Source organism: Dermacentor variabilis, chromosome 6, assembly GCF_050947875.1.
Source record: "Dermacentor variabilis isolate Ectoservices chromosome 6, ASM5094787v1, whole genome shotgun sequence".
Classification (NCBI taxonomy): domain Eukaryota; kingdom Metazoa; phylum Arthropoda; class Arachnida; order Ixodida; family Ixodidae; genus Dermacentor; species Dermacentor variabilis.
This window is the reverse complement of record NC_134573.1, coordinates 175,157,621-175,171,958: the sequence shown is the minus strand read 5'-3', so window position 1 is coordinate 175,171,958 and position 14,338 is coordinate 175,157,621. Positions and strand designations below refer to the sequence as shown.

Here is a 14,338-nt window from a genome sequence, read left to right as displayed (position 1 = left end):
TTCTTTTCATTGATTATGCTTATTCTCTATGTTCTCTGCAGATTTAGAAAGAAAATAATACTTTTTTTCAGGTATTTATGCTCCATCCTTAAAAGGTTAATATTTTGGAATTCATGCATTAATTTTCTTTGCTGCGGTCCATGACAGGTGCGTTGTGGTGACAGTGACACCATAATAGCTATAGAAGATAGAAAATAATCAGCAGTTTTGTAAGAATACTTGAAGCAGAAGAATGACAAAAACTACACACTTCACAGTGCTGCTCAATCACCGCTGCGTCATTATCCATACTCACTCGGCAACACGGATGAGTGTTGGGGTGATGACATGAATGGGGGCACCAAAGATCAGTTGCAGATGCTTTAACTTCAAGTTCATGAACTGCCAGCGAAGCACCTATACAGGACAAACAATATGATCACAGTTAGCATGCTGTAAGCTGTCATACGCCACAGTACAGGAAGTGCGCACTCCAGTGAGGGAACCGCCCAACATCTCAACTTTTTTACCACACTGTAGAAGCTACAGCATCATGATGATCTTCAAACCCTAACTTCAGTAATCAACCCTAAGACACACCAAGTTTAGGTCCCACCTGTCATGTACAATATCAAAAAAGAAAACTTCCTGAAGGTATTGTCCAACATGGCTTGCAGTGAATGTTGTCATTCCTAAAGCAAATGACATAAGTCACGCACTTAGGTCCGAGATTGCAGGATTCCGTACCAAAGCTGCAGTAAATACTCATAACCATTAAGCAGGATATGATTTAGAAGTGCTCCAGACAGAACAATAAAGGAACACATACAACAAATATGTGGGTGCCCTTCTCTATACTCTTTCAAACACTCGCTTCCCAAGAGCACGAAGTGAAGACTTGATCATTAACCTCCTTCAAATAGATTTGGCACATAATGTAGAACCACAGAGATACGATAGACCTAATGTTCTACCATTCTTGCTTATAATGATGGGAGTGCCATTCTGCATTTTGGAGCAGCCATTGGAGCATGCAAAACAATTTTGGAGCACCTACTGCTATGTTTGGAGCAGGTGTAAGCTTGCCACAAAATCACATGCAGAAAAACAAAATACAGTTTCTTGTTCTTTTTAGTTCACATAATCATTTACTTAAAAACTAGGAGCAGAATAAGTGATTCACCGGAGCAAGCTACAATGGCAGCAGCGGTCATACATAAACAGCGACATGTTATAAGCGGTGCTGTGCAAAACTATGCAAGGAACATTAAAGGCACACTGTAAAGAGAAACGCTGTTCAATTTCATCATATTGAGCAGATTATTAGAACAGCAAATGAAGGTCATAGTCCTCAATAAATTTTGTGCTGCAATATCGGCACTAGCTTGACGTCACAGATTTGAAAGTACTTTTTTTTACTTGGGCTGTTGTGGACCTGTAAAAGCTCCTGAAATTCGCTAAGCAGTCTTCTACTTTTCTAAGATGGAATGAATGGAACCCCCACCAAAGAACAGTTATCTGTGCCTGAGAGGTTACCATCAAAATCTATGACATCATGGTTAGCTAGGGCAGGTTATCCAAGGTGAGATTACCACTTGTCTTTCGTTTTCATGTTTCTTCTGGCTTAGGAAGCCTTTTTTCACGGTAGGTGGGGTTCCTTTGTTAGTTATATAAGTAATCTACCAATGCACCTGAAATTAGATTTTTTATATTCCCATTAAGGAAGGACTACCTTTGTAGGTTTGATATTCTGCACATTTCAATTTCGTTTTATTAACTATATCAGGGTGGTACGAGCACGTAATGTTCTTTATTCTACCCCTGATATGCACTCGCAGGAAAGACATATAGGGCTAGACAACTTGCTCGTTGACATTCAACTTTTTTACCATGAGCTTTACCAAAGGCACATGTATTACCAAAGACATAGTTGACAAAGAGCATGAACCATGGTCTAGTACCTGATCACCTTGCATTTGGTTATAAATGCCAAATACCGTGCAACTAATAAAGTTGCAAGAAAGTAACGTGAATAAGTAGGGATCCAATCCCGGCCATGGCAGCCGCATTTCGATGGAGGAGAAATGCGAAAACACCCGTGCACTTAGATTTAGGTGCACATTAAAGAACCCCAGGTGGTCGAAATTCCTGGAGTCCCCACTGCAGCGTGCCTCATAATCAGAAAGTGGTTTTGGCATGTAAAACCCCATAATCTAATGAATAAGTATGGTAAACACTGATCACCTTTCTGTCTACAAAGCAGCACTTAATAAAGGGAAAATCAGACATCCACCCATTCGTACTAATTGCTACAAAGGAAACCTATAAGCATTCCTCAAAAGAAAAGCCTCACAGTTAAAGAAAAATTCGTCCCGGTCTGGGACTTGAACCTGGGACCACTGCCTTTCCAGGGCAGCCGCTCTACCATCTGAGCTAACCAGGCGGCTAGCAAATGGCAGGTCGAAGTCGAATTTGTCGACAACTCGAAGCAAAGGCAAGAGTTTGACGTAATAGTTCTGCGGAAGCCCGCAAAGTGGAGAGAAATAATATTTCTCTCCACCTTGCGGGTTGACTGCAGTGACAAGAAAATTGCCAACTAGAAAACATGAATACTGAAAAACGCTATTGAAACCCTACTTGCATCATGGTCATCAGGTCACGTCCTTTATTTGCCTTCTTTAACTGAAAAGAAGTAACTGGCAAGAACTTTTCTCCCCTCCTTGCAGGTTTCTGCAGAACTTATTCAGTTGATCACTGATCTTGGCCTCAAGCTTCAATCAATTCACCCTACCATCTGCTAGTAATCTGGTTCTGCATGTTTGTAGCAACTGCCCTGGATATCAGATAATGCAGGGGGCTCTATGCCCAGACCAGCACCTATTTTTCATTAAGCACAAAGCTTTCTGAATAACTTCTATTGGATTTATTTGTATGATTGTGATCGATTCTTTTGGATCTAAAGTTACCTTTGCATAAAAACTCTTCCACCTAGTGGGTCTGTGCAGGACTTGCTTGGTTGATCCTTCACAATCTTGCATTCTTAGTGTATCTCCTACATTGTTCTTTCAATCTAGAGACAGATTGGCTAAACTTTCATACAACACTGCACTATTTTTAACTAGTACTTCTGGCAAAAAAATAAGAAAGAAAGAAGAGGAAAGAAGTAGTAGCAGTAGTAGTAATAATAATATAGAGAGAGGACCACTTAAAGCAAGTACATTTGAAGTAATATGTAAGGAGTGTACTTATTCATGTACATATACACTAGTAAGAGCCCATGATTGGCTATGCCATACCTTGGTGACAGTGTGTACTTGCTCAAAATTTGTGTTGAGAGTTGAAAACAAGGCAAGACCCATGAGATCATTTTTCATCAACCAGGAAGAGATGACATTGGAGAAAGACTCTACATCTGGAGTATTTGTCAGGTCTGATACTGTGTCGGATGGAACTGCAGCCAGCAGTCGTGCATGTTTCCTTAGTTCAAGGAAACCCTTGAAGGCATACTCTGCAATGAATTCAAACATTTCTAGTAAGCATGAATAGTTGAAGTTAACTAAACTTTGCTAATTAAAGAACCAACACATTTATTGCAGTTATATGCTTTCAGCAAAGGAACGAACAAAATTATCCAGAAATTCACTGCTTTCCTCTATCCCAACATGATAAATGTACAATTTGGAGTGAAGGAGTGGGCAAGGGGAGTAGGGCTTACATCGCTTACATAAAGGCAGCTTACGAATATGGCACTTGGAATATGGCAAAGGCATTTATTATGAATAAAGCCACTGTTCTTAATACAAAATGAGAAACCTTTAGGGTGGACTGGTAATTCTTGGTCAAGAATGAAGATTTTATTTCTGTCAGAACTAGTGGGCCAGTAACCGTCCTTTTTTTGTCTTTATCTATTTTTTGCACTGATAGATCATAAATTAAACGCACACTTACAACAAATCTTACAACACTTACAACAATTCAAAGAAAAGGTGTATTTAAGACAAGTTAGTATAAAAGAACATATTCTTGGGAATAAATTGAATTACCCTACATGCATAAGTAAAAAAAAAAGAGTCTAGCTAAGCTTCTGTGCTCACGAGAGGATCACATCCTCGGCCGTGGAGCAGGGTCCCAAAGGCATCGTCACAGCCTCAAAGTTGAGAGATGACAACAAACACTACAAGCTTGCATTACAAGCATGCGCAGGCCTGTCTGCATAGCCCAGTGCAGTGCAAGCCTGACTGCACAGCTCATAGCAAACTCCAACTGGTGCCACAGATGCCAGGATGGTCAGGACAAAGGTTGCAATTGTAAACTATAAAGTATAATGAGAATGCATCAAAAATGCTCTGAAATTGCATCATATTACAGAGTGTTATAAGAAAAGACATAACATTTTAGTCTTGTTTAGTGATGACATATCAACATCTTGCTGGTTGTAGTAGTTAAGTAGGGTAGGTAGGGAATGATTGATGTGGTGACAGCCATAATTTGTACACAAAATGCATATTCATATTTTCACCAGGCACCAGACTGGCAAAGATATGAATATGCACTCCTAGTTTCTCGTTAATTTGCAAAGGTTTGAAAAGAGTAGTCTTTTCAGCATAGCATTTGCTGCATAGCATTAGTTCAGCAGTATCTTAATCTTGCATATAGCCCAAGCTTTAAGTCTTGTTTTGTTGGAAAAGATCTTGCATGTGTTCCAAAAATAAATCTTTGACGAACTGACCTGATTTCTTTTAAAGTAGTATTTCCAGCATTTAAATGTTTTGTGCCATTGTATTACCTATTTAAGATAGCAGTAACTGAGATGCGAGTAAAAGAAATCATGATATATGAGTCAATTAGCTTTAAAAGCTAGTATGCTGTGATTCCAATTTAAGGTAGCAAGAATATTTTGTAGCTTTGAATATACATGATTAACATGTTCATTCTTGGATATCAGCTTTGTGAATAGTATTATACCTAAAGTTTTTACTGATGACACAATATTTCTCTTTATGGAGCAAAGGAACTTTCTGGAACAAAGAAATTATAGTTGTTGTTTCCATCTCATTAAAGATGAGGTCATTAGTGGGAAACTGAGCTATCAAGTTGCATAGAAGACAAGAATTACAAGGAATTGTGCTTATAGTCTGTTTGATGGCTCCCTTGATATATAAGATCTGTCGTTTAATGTGCCGTTGCTTATTCAACAACCACAAACTAAACCGCCATGGTTGCTTAGTGGCTATGGTGTTGAGCTGCTAAGCACGAGGTCGTGGGATCAAATCCTGGCCACGGTGGCCGGATTTCGATAGGGGAGAAAGGCGAAAACACCCATGTATTTAGGTTTACGTGCATGTTAAAGAACCCCAGGTGGTCAAAATTTCCGGAGTCTCCCACTACAGCGTGCCTCATAATCTGATCATGGTTTCGGCACGTAAAACCCCATAATTTAACTGCAAACTGAACGGCTTCTCTACTATGCACACATTTCAAACTTACTGTGCTGTATGTTGGCAATATGAGTTATCCACAAGCACAGGATGTGTCATTATAAGGTTGCTGTTGGCAGAATCAACCACTAATGCTAATGCACAAGCAACTTTCCATGTCAGCTCACTTCAAATATTGAATGGCTGTCATGGCGAGTTCATGCACTTATTCACAATAGTCACAACTATTAGGTGTCTGACATTGTGACAGAACAGCCGCAACTGAACAATTGCACAGAGTTGGCATAAACATTAATTTTAATTGCAATGGCACACATTTTCTAAAGCACTTTAGTTCAACCTGCATCTTAATGGATTGGCTCTAATGTTACATTCACTAATAGAACACACATACTAAGAAGCAAAACAAACAAAAGACAGTGACAGATGCCCACAAAGCTCTAAAACAGCAACAATAAAGAGCTCACCAGCAGGTCACAGTGGCATTTCAGTCACAACAACATGGTATAATCAATTTCCATAATTGTGATATCTCTTACATTTTAGAAATTGTCTGTTTGAAATCTGCCAGCAACCTTGAAATAGTGATAACGTATAACGACATTCCAGAAGAAAGTTGAGCAATACTCAAAGGCAAAAAAAACATGCTAGACATGTCAATGCATGTGCGGTGACTATGAGCTATGCTTTTTCAAAAATACGAACTTACAATGCTCAGCCCTGCAATGAGGGTGCTAATGTTCTGTGTAAGGAACACTACTGATCAGAAGCACTTACCATTGAGAGGAACAATTTGCTTGCTCTCAGGTACGTAATTTAGGCCTGTGTAGATGATGTGCGTGCACAGCCCGTATGGCAGGGAAATCGGCTCCACAGTACGTTCGGAGAACACACAGATCAGAGTTTCTGATTGGAGGGTGAAAGAACCAAGTCATTTGTCGCACTGCATGAATTAACTGGTAATTCTTCGCACAATGCTTTTATTTATCCTGCACTAGAGCCAGCAACTTCTGTAGCAACCAAATTTAGAAAAAAAGGCATGACAGATTGGTTGAAAAACTACTATGTAATATTGATTTTCTTTTATCTACGAGAACTTTACTACAAAATAAAGAACATCGCAGTCAGTCAAATAAATGTTACCTGATGGGCCCGGAATTGCAGGCATGCTTGTGTTTGCAGCTTTGAAAAGGAAAGGAAGAAAAAATTTTTGCTCAGTGTAGCTGTATTGACTATATGTCTGACATCGTTAACTACTCCAGAAAGATGCAATTTTTTTAGTCATGTACTCAACTGTTCTTGCATATCTTCCAAAGTTTTCCTATCAATATGAACCATCTTCTTGTGTCACATTTTTCTTTGTATTTTGCTCCAGTTTCTTTATGTAGGGAACTACATGCCATCTGTGCTGCTTGTTACATGTACTTCATAATTTTGTTATCTTGACTAAACTGTACAAAATGCAGTGATGTGTGCTACTCTATTATCTAATAAAAATGATTAGGCAGATGATTCTGTATTCTCTCCTACTAAAGGCCTCCCCGGAGAATTTATTCGTAAATAAGTAAATTAGTTTCTTTAATAAATGACAGTGCTCTTACATCGAGTCCTGTTGGAGCTTTCATGGCCCAGTGGTGCATCTTGGTGGAAGGAAAAAAATAAACATGGTCAAGTAAAGTATTTCACAGAGCTCACTGCTTCTGCTACACTCACCTAAACGCTCCCTAAGGGCTGCAATACGTGAAAAGGCCACTCTGTTTGGGCAAACTACTTCAGTGTCCTCATATTCGGTGTGGAAGGCTGCCACACAAGGAGTGGGTATATGCTTCTTGAGGAACTCAACCTGGAGGCAGTATGAATAACAAATGTTATATAGTACCGACAATAGAACAATAAAAATGGCTTTGTATAGAAGAAAAATAATTTGGTTATCTGAGACAGTTTTACGAGCGCCTACATGCATGATGCTTATTAAGAACACTTCATGCACAGTAAGAAGTATATTCAAGTATGGCTGCAATTAAAACAGGTGCTCTGCATGCTAACGACTCTACCCTCTTATGTTTAGATCTTTGTGTTTTGGCTTGCAGACTAGGAAGCAAATTTCTGCAAGTAGCATAGCTAAGGCACATGATCATTAAATGTAGGAGCATGCAAAAGTTAAAAATGTTAAGTACAAATTAAGCATCTGATATTACGGATACATTTTCTGATGCTCACTTTCACCTAGTACATCATGGCAGAGTTGTTCGAGACCTTCATGGTGCAGAGAGCTATAGAAAAATCAAAATTTTCCGTTTTGCAATGTTTAATTAAAAGCTTTCATCTCTTGCACATCACTAATTATGTGACTTACCTTCATTTCCAATGTGCCTTCATTTTCAAATGTCTGCACGTGTGTTGAGTTTTGCTTGTAACAGGAGAGAGCACTGTCGTAGAATATATCTGGATCACTCTGTGATGGGCAGACCTAGGAATAACACACAACTTAGAATAAGTACTATACGGAAAGCATGCCTGCCCATCAAAGTTCACAGAATGCTTTCACTACAATTTCTTCCTCGACTAGACATGCTAGAGCTCGAGGCTTACACTACACAGGTCTGTGAAAAATTTATGCAGTGTAACCTTCAATTCCAAGCTATGTGCCCAGGCTGCAAAATAATTTCAATTGTTCCATGAATTTTGTGTTTGATTTTATGTACATAAAGTAACAAAGGCATAACTATGATCACCTTCTATATGAGGTTGCTAGGAATGTACCAAATTGAATCAAATGAAGAAATTCGACTTAAGGTAAGGCAAATTTAAGAAAGGAGAGACTTGTGTCAAGACAAATACGCAAGTTCTATGATTAAAATGTTGGCTCAAGGCTGCGGCAACTTTTTTTGTTGTTGATGCAATCCTGAAGAATTACTGGGAAATGGAAACTATGCTAGATTGGGGTATTGCAGTTAATCTGAGCCCACTCGTCTCTTCACAAAGATAACTGCAACAGTAGGCCAAACTTCTCTAAATATACATTTCCTTAGCACCCAATACGTGGCAATAATTCTGTGTGGTCTCCTAGATTTTACAAACTTGCAATGCAACATAATTTATTTAATTAACCAATGATTATAGTGCCTTGTCCAGCAATTGTGACAGCCTGTGCCATCACAACGAGTTGCTTAAGGAACCTACACTTTCCCTTTCTTATCATTTTCCAACACAACAACTGGCGCATGGGCCCATTTGTTGTGTTTCTTGTCCCGTCATTTCGCGCTGTTTCCCAAGTTCAAATATTGGTGAGAACAAACTATTTGCTACATCGAATGTACAATCTAACGATAAAACATGACTTAATTATTTTCTTGTAGTGAATCTTTACCCTTCTAAATGCCATGCCCCAAGCTACTTGTCTGGCCATTGATACACATCCCAGGCTATACACGAGATAATTTGTGAGCATGAAACATTCGCTGATTGCTTGTCCAATCTACTCAGAAGTTGGTGCAACTAAAATCTTAAAGGGCCCATCACCAGGCCCCATAGCACATTTTGGTTATACACTGGAAGTTGTTGCGTGTCGTCTAGGGAGCGTTCTGCCGCAAAAATATTTCAAATCAGCTCCCCCCATTAATAGCCGAGATATAAATAATTCAGTGCCGTGAACCTATGATTTCAGTAGATGGGCTCCACTGCCAAGTGAGACGCTCTCTTCACTCACCCAGTCTAGCCTCTGCAAGCGAAATTCCTTCCTTGCCTTCTTCCCATACCAGAGCTCGAGGATCGCGTGACGCATACATCACAGGCCCCGCCTTCATTTTTTTTCTCTTCGCTTTTTTTTTTTTTTCGGTGCTATGCACTTTAGCTGACGGCGTCGCGCACGAGCTGTTGTCTCGTTCACGCAGCGCACGATTTTGCGCACTGTGGACAAGGAAACATGATTAGCGGTCTAATTCAGTGCTACACGAATACTGAGGCAGAACAAGCAGATCGCAGAATATGATCACACGCTGAACAGGATAGAAAATGGCATAGTTTCGGTGCCTGTGCACGTGACCACATGACCGCAGGAACAAGCACACGAAGCAGAAGTACATCTCTCTTGCTTCGGTGCGAAGTAAAACAAAAAACATGCAGACATTCCATTCCGTTTGTGTGCTTTATTATTTCTCTAAATTTCAATCGTCAAATCAAGCAACAGATCGTACAGATAACAGATGTCCTGAATAATTCTCGAAGTCACGTGTCACCACGAGCGATGTCGCACTGCGGACACCAGTACGCAGGCGCAGGCACACGAGTACGTCATCCTCCTGCTTTGAGTGCAGCGGCCGTGAGGAGAAGGAAAAACGGCGTTTGGTTTGAAATTTCAAATTTTTTCACGGCACGTTGGAATGTAATACTTTGAAGACACGATTGTTATCGTGGAGTGTATGCTCTGAGCTTGTCAGCTCAATATGACCAGATCTGGTGAAGGGCCCTTTAAGGTAGGCTTTCTTTTTATACAACAGATGGCACAATAAAGCTTATCAACTGAAGGCGTCACTCATGTGTCTAGTTTTCTGACCTGGCGGATCGGCGCAAAAGGTCCATGCATATATTGAACAATGCAGGAATTCAAGAACTGAACAAAGCTGAAATTCAATCATTTCTAATGAGCTCTGATACAGAGGAGTTCGATGTTGATTGCAAGGTGTCTTTAAGAACAACGACAGCAATGAAAAGACCATACTGCCTTAGAAACTCTAAAGACCCCGATTAAAATCATGAATTGGGGCAAAATTTCTTATTTTGAATTTTCAGATTACAATATTTGTGAAATGTTCAGCAACACATCACCAATAAATAGCATTTGAATTTTGTTGCATTTCACAAAGACATAGAGCCCCTTTGTCGACTGTGAAGCAGGTCAACAGGGGGGTCACAGTAGTGATGCCCCTGGTGCAGCTGTGAAAATGCAGGCCTTTCAGTAGTGCAGAAGCAATAAATTTGCGAAAGACCAGTGCAAGTTAAAAATTCTCACTGCTTCAATTTGCAATTGCAGTGACACCATCTCTCAGTTTTGAAAGACAAGTGCATGACTAACTGGTGGGTCACAATGAATCTGAAGAATATGTGTGTTCCACAGGAATCAGGACCCAAAAACACTGCTGCCACAGTGAATGCATTAAAGGTGATATTATTACTAACATCACTCCAAAAGGTGTTAACCCTCACCTCAGCATAACTGCTCACAGTTTCCTGCAAGCATTGAGTGCCCAGCTTAAACTTCGTTGTGCTTCCAAGAGTAAATGTCAACACAGCCAAGTTCACAGAAATGCAAACTGCTGTTGTGATATTCAACTTGCTGGAAAGGGTCTTTATGACCTGCGTGGTTTCAACCTGCACAGAGATTGAAATGCACCTTCTCTTAGCCAACACTAACAAGTCTCTCACAATGTGTCAAAAATGGTGTGCTAAGCCTCACCAGACTAGATAAGGTGCTCGTTGTTTTCGACAAACTGGAAGGATGCATAACACGGCATGGCTCACTACCTGGCTGGTAATGGCCCATGAATATCACCATGTCCACAGGCCTAGAGGAGAAATGAACAAGTTGAACAACTGGAAGAGCCCTATTTGGCAAGTAAAATATGTCACTGAATAACACTCAAAAAGCAAGCCTTTTGAATCTTTTGTGTTGTGGGGATGCGCGACTCTCACGCATCCCCTGATATCTTGTTTTCCCGCATAGCTCCCGTCTCCTGCAATGCGGCTTCGTCGCGTGGCCTGTGGTCCGCGGTGGTCGGTGTGGTTGATGCGCAGTGCGAGAGGTGGCGCGAGTGTTGCGCTGCTAACGCCGCCTACCGGCGGGGTTACTTAGCCGCAAAAAGGAGAAAGCTGTTCCTCTTTGGCTGCGGAACGGCGAGCGCCGCGGACGTCCCGCGCGTGTGACGATCTATGTTTCTGCGAGACCGTCTCGCATGACCTCCTTCGAACGCGCCACCGTTCGCGGTGAGTCGGACTTCTTCGGTTTGTCGCGCGCCCATCGGCATGTTTTGTGGATAGCAACTCGGCTAGCAGGCATTGATCTATGAAAGGTGCAATAAATGCCCTTGTGATTGTTTGCACTACTGTGTTGTCGTTCCTTTGTTCCAAGAGCACGAGAGAACCCCACATCTGGCTGCCCAACGTAGGGCTATTGGGGCATCGGACGATAGTTTTAACAGTTTTGCTTCGTTTGAGACCTTTGTTTGAACGGAAGCGTATATAGGGCTAGCGTGGATTTTGATCGCTAGCGTCGGCAGCGGGCTTTCTTGAGCGAGGCGACGGTGGCTGTAGTGTGTCTGAACTTGTCAACATGCTAAGCCTTTTCGCAAGTGTTTTTTTTTTAATGGCATTCATCGGTACGAGAGCCACATGGTCTGCATCCTGGGAGAGCGAGGCTTAGCGCCCGCGGGGCATTGGCAAGCCTGAAGCGAGTGAGTACGGAAGCCTCGTGGGTGGTCCGAATTTCTTATGTAAATAGCTTCTATTTCCGACTCTGATGAAGTCGCGGCTCTGGGACCCGGGTGGCCGCGGGCCACGGGCGCTCCGACACCGCCTGGGACGGTGGGCGCCGTCAACTCGGATGCTGTGTGCACCGAGCGGGTTAGGACTACCTAACAGAGCTGACGTCTCCTCGCGGCTGCCTGTTTTGTGCACATTTTGGGTGTTGTACTTTGGATGTCGGTTGCTGTCAGGGTAGCGACGCTTTAGGCCTAAGGCTTTAGGAAGCTGCCTGTCGCACGTGGAGGGACACAACCTGGTGGACCGTGGCGTTGAGGTGTTGCACTTTGCTTCCCTCATTCTGGTTAGCCTCACACGAATTTAAATTACCGTTCGACTAAAGGAAGCGAGCTTCGTTCACGTGAACTTAGCATCCGAGTATAGCTGCCCGATCTTTTGCTAGCCGAGTTGAACATCGTACCACGTGGGCGATGCGCATGCAGAATTCCTCTCCCTTGCACTACTTTAGTGTTTGCCGAGTGCCTCGAGTGTACGCAGACTGAGTGGAGACACCCCTCGTTTGCTGTCACCTGCACATCGTCTGCGCTGCTGCCACGGACTACGATCGAGCCAATCCGGACAATGGTGATGCTGTGGCCGGTTCGGCGCAGCGACTTCGGCGGCCGCCTGTATCCAGCTCGCAATCCTCGGCGGCGGTATAAAGAGCCGGCGGTCACCGACAGCTACTGCGGCTCTCGCCAGCAGGGCGCGAGCGACGCTTGCTCGTGTCGACTACTGCGTCGCCGTTTCCGGAGTCCTGGCCTGGAATCGTGCCGTCGAGTCTGCAGGGCTGCTGCTGTGACCAGCGGACGCTAGCGGTGTACCCAAGGACAGTCGGCTCGCATGTTATGGACAGCGTGTGGACATTTCCTCGGCGCGGCCAATGTTGCATATACTACCTTGTTCGCGAAGCACGCGTTGATGTTAGACCGTGTGACATGTTTAGCCGGAATATGTAGTGATTTAAGGTTGGGGGGATGCGCGACTCTCACGTGTCCCCTGATATGTTGTTTTCCCGCATAGCTCGCGTCTCCTGCAATGCGGCTTTGTCGCGTGGCCTGGGGTCCGCGGTGGTCGGTGTGGTTGAAGCGCAGTGCGAGAGACGGCGCGAGTGTTGTGCTGCTAATGCCGCCTACCGGCGGAGTTACTTGGCCGCGAAAAGGAAAAAGCTCTTCCTCTTTGGCTGCGGAACGGCGAGCGCCGCGGTCGTACCGCGCGTGCGCCGATCTATGCTTCTGCGAGACCGTCTCGCGTGGCCTCCTTCGAACGCGCCACCGTTCGCGTGACCGTACGCGCGAACGACCAGGCGTTGGGATCCAGCATGGGGCGAACATATTCGCTCGTTATCCGGTCGCGGTGAGTCGGACTTCTTAGATTTGTCGCGCGCCCATCGGCATGTTTTGTGGATAGCAACTCGGCTAGCAGGCATTGAACTATGAAAGGTGCAATAAATGCCCTTGTGATTGTTTGCACTACTGCGTTGTCGTTCCTTTGTCCCAAGAGCACGGGAGGAGAACCCCACAGTGTAAAGTTGTCATAATGGCATAATTATATTTCTACAGAGGAGAAGGGAAGCACAAAGTATTGTTCAGTGCACCAAAGAAGGAATAGTTTGATTGAACCTCGTCAATTAGTCGGTCGGTTGGCAAATGGAGCAAGCTGAGAAAGATAAGAATTTGTTCTCTAGCCTCTTTCCTTGCACAATGCCTCATCAAGGGCCCCCCTGGCAAATTTTCACTGTCACTGAACATAACAGCTTTGCAATATTAGTGTGTAAGAGTCAAGAGCCCTGTGTTTGACTGATTTAGTGATGCATATGCTCTTATCTCAGCTTCCCCACGCTGCTTGCATTACTGAGTTATAGAGCTAGATGGCGATGCATATGTAAGGCAGGAGCCATTAAGTTGACAGAGACTACAGTTGGATATTTTCAATACCAGTTTACTTAGAGATGTTTTGCCATTTATGGCATTTGTGACAGCTCATCATTACAGCCTTCGTAGAGAAATGTAGGTAGTTGTATTTTTACATGGAATGATTCCCTATGGAATGCACTTGGCACACTATTTGTAAATAAAAGGGAATAAATAGCAACTTACTCCTTCTGCAGGAATAGTAAATCATTAATTTTTTGCTGTGGCGGTATTCCAAGGATGATGGAGACCTTGCCAAATTCTTCCGTCATTTTGATAACCTTACGCAGTTCCTGCACCATCAGAAGTGGAGCACTAGTTATGAGAAAATTAATCAAATATTTTAATGCATGGCAATCATTAACATCCTATAACCTGATTTCTTTTGTCTGTAAAAAAAATTCAAATTGCAGTTAAAAGTACTTGTATGCTAGGTTAGAACATCCTAAATTAGTCCCTCACCCTTTGCTACCTTGGTGTGAGATTTGTGTA

The 14,338-nt window shown here is 42.8% G+C and overlaps 1 protein-coding gene across 2 annotated transcripts in view; it reads right to left on the bottom strand.

Annotated features, from left to right (window-relative positions):
- LOC142585835 (uncharacterized) overlaps positions 1 to 14,338 on the bottom strand; it is an 89,953-nt gene that overhangs the window by 28,669 nt on the left and 46,946 nt on the right. For both annotated transcript variants that reach the window (XM_075696866.1, XM_075696867.1), the window contains 10 exons: positions 14,033 to 14,139; positions 10,873 to 10,981; positions 10,623 to 10,787; positions 7,774 to 7,887; positions 7,131 to 7,260; positions 7,019 to 7,057; positions 6,561 to 6,599; positions 6,195 to 6,323; positions 3,276 to 3,487; positions 296 to 396 (listed from right to left, as the gene is read on the bottom strand). In XM_075696866.1, coding sequence (XP_075552981.1) covers positions 296 to 396; positions 3,276 to 3,487; positions 6,195 to 6,323; positions 6,561 to 6,599; positions 7,019 to 7,057; positions 7,131 to 7,260; positions 7,774 to 7,887; positions 10,623 to 10,787; positions 10,873 to 10,981; positions 14,033 to 14,139 — 1,145 coding nt within the window. The remainder of the gene's footprint in view (positions 1 to 295; positions 397 to 3,275; positions 3,488 to 6,194; positions 6,324 to 6,560; positions 6,600 to 7,018; positions 7,058 to 7,130; positions 7,261 to 7,773; positions 7,888 to 10,622; positions 10,788 to 10,872; positions 10,982 to 14,032; positions 14,140 to 14,338) is intronic.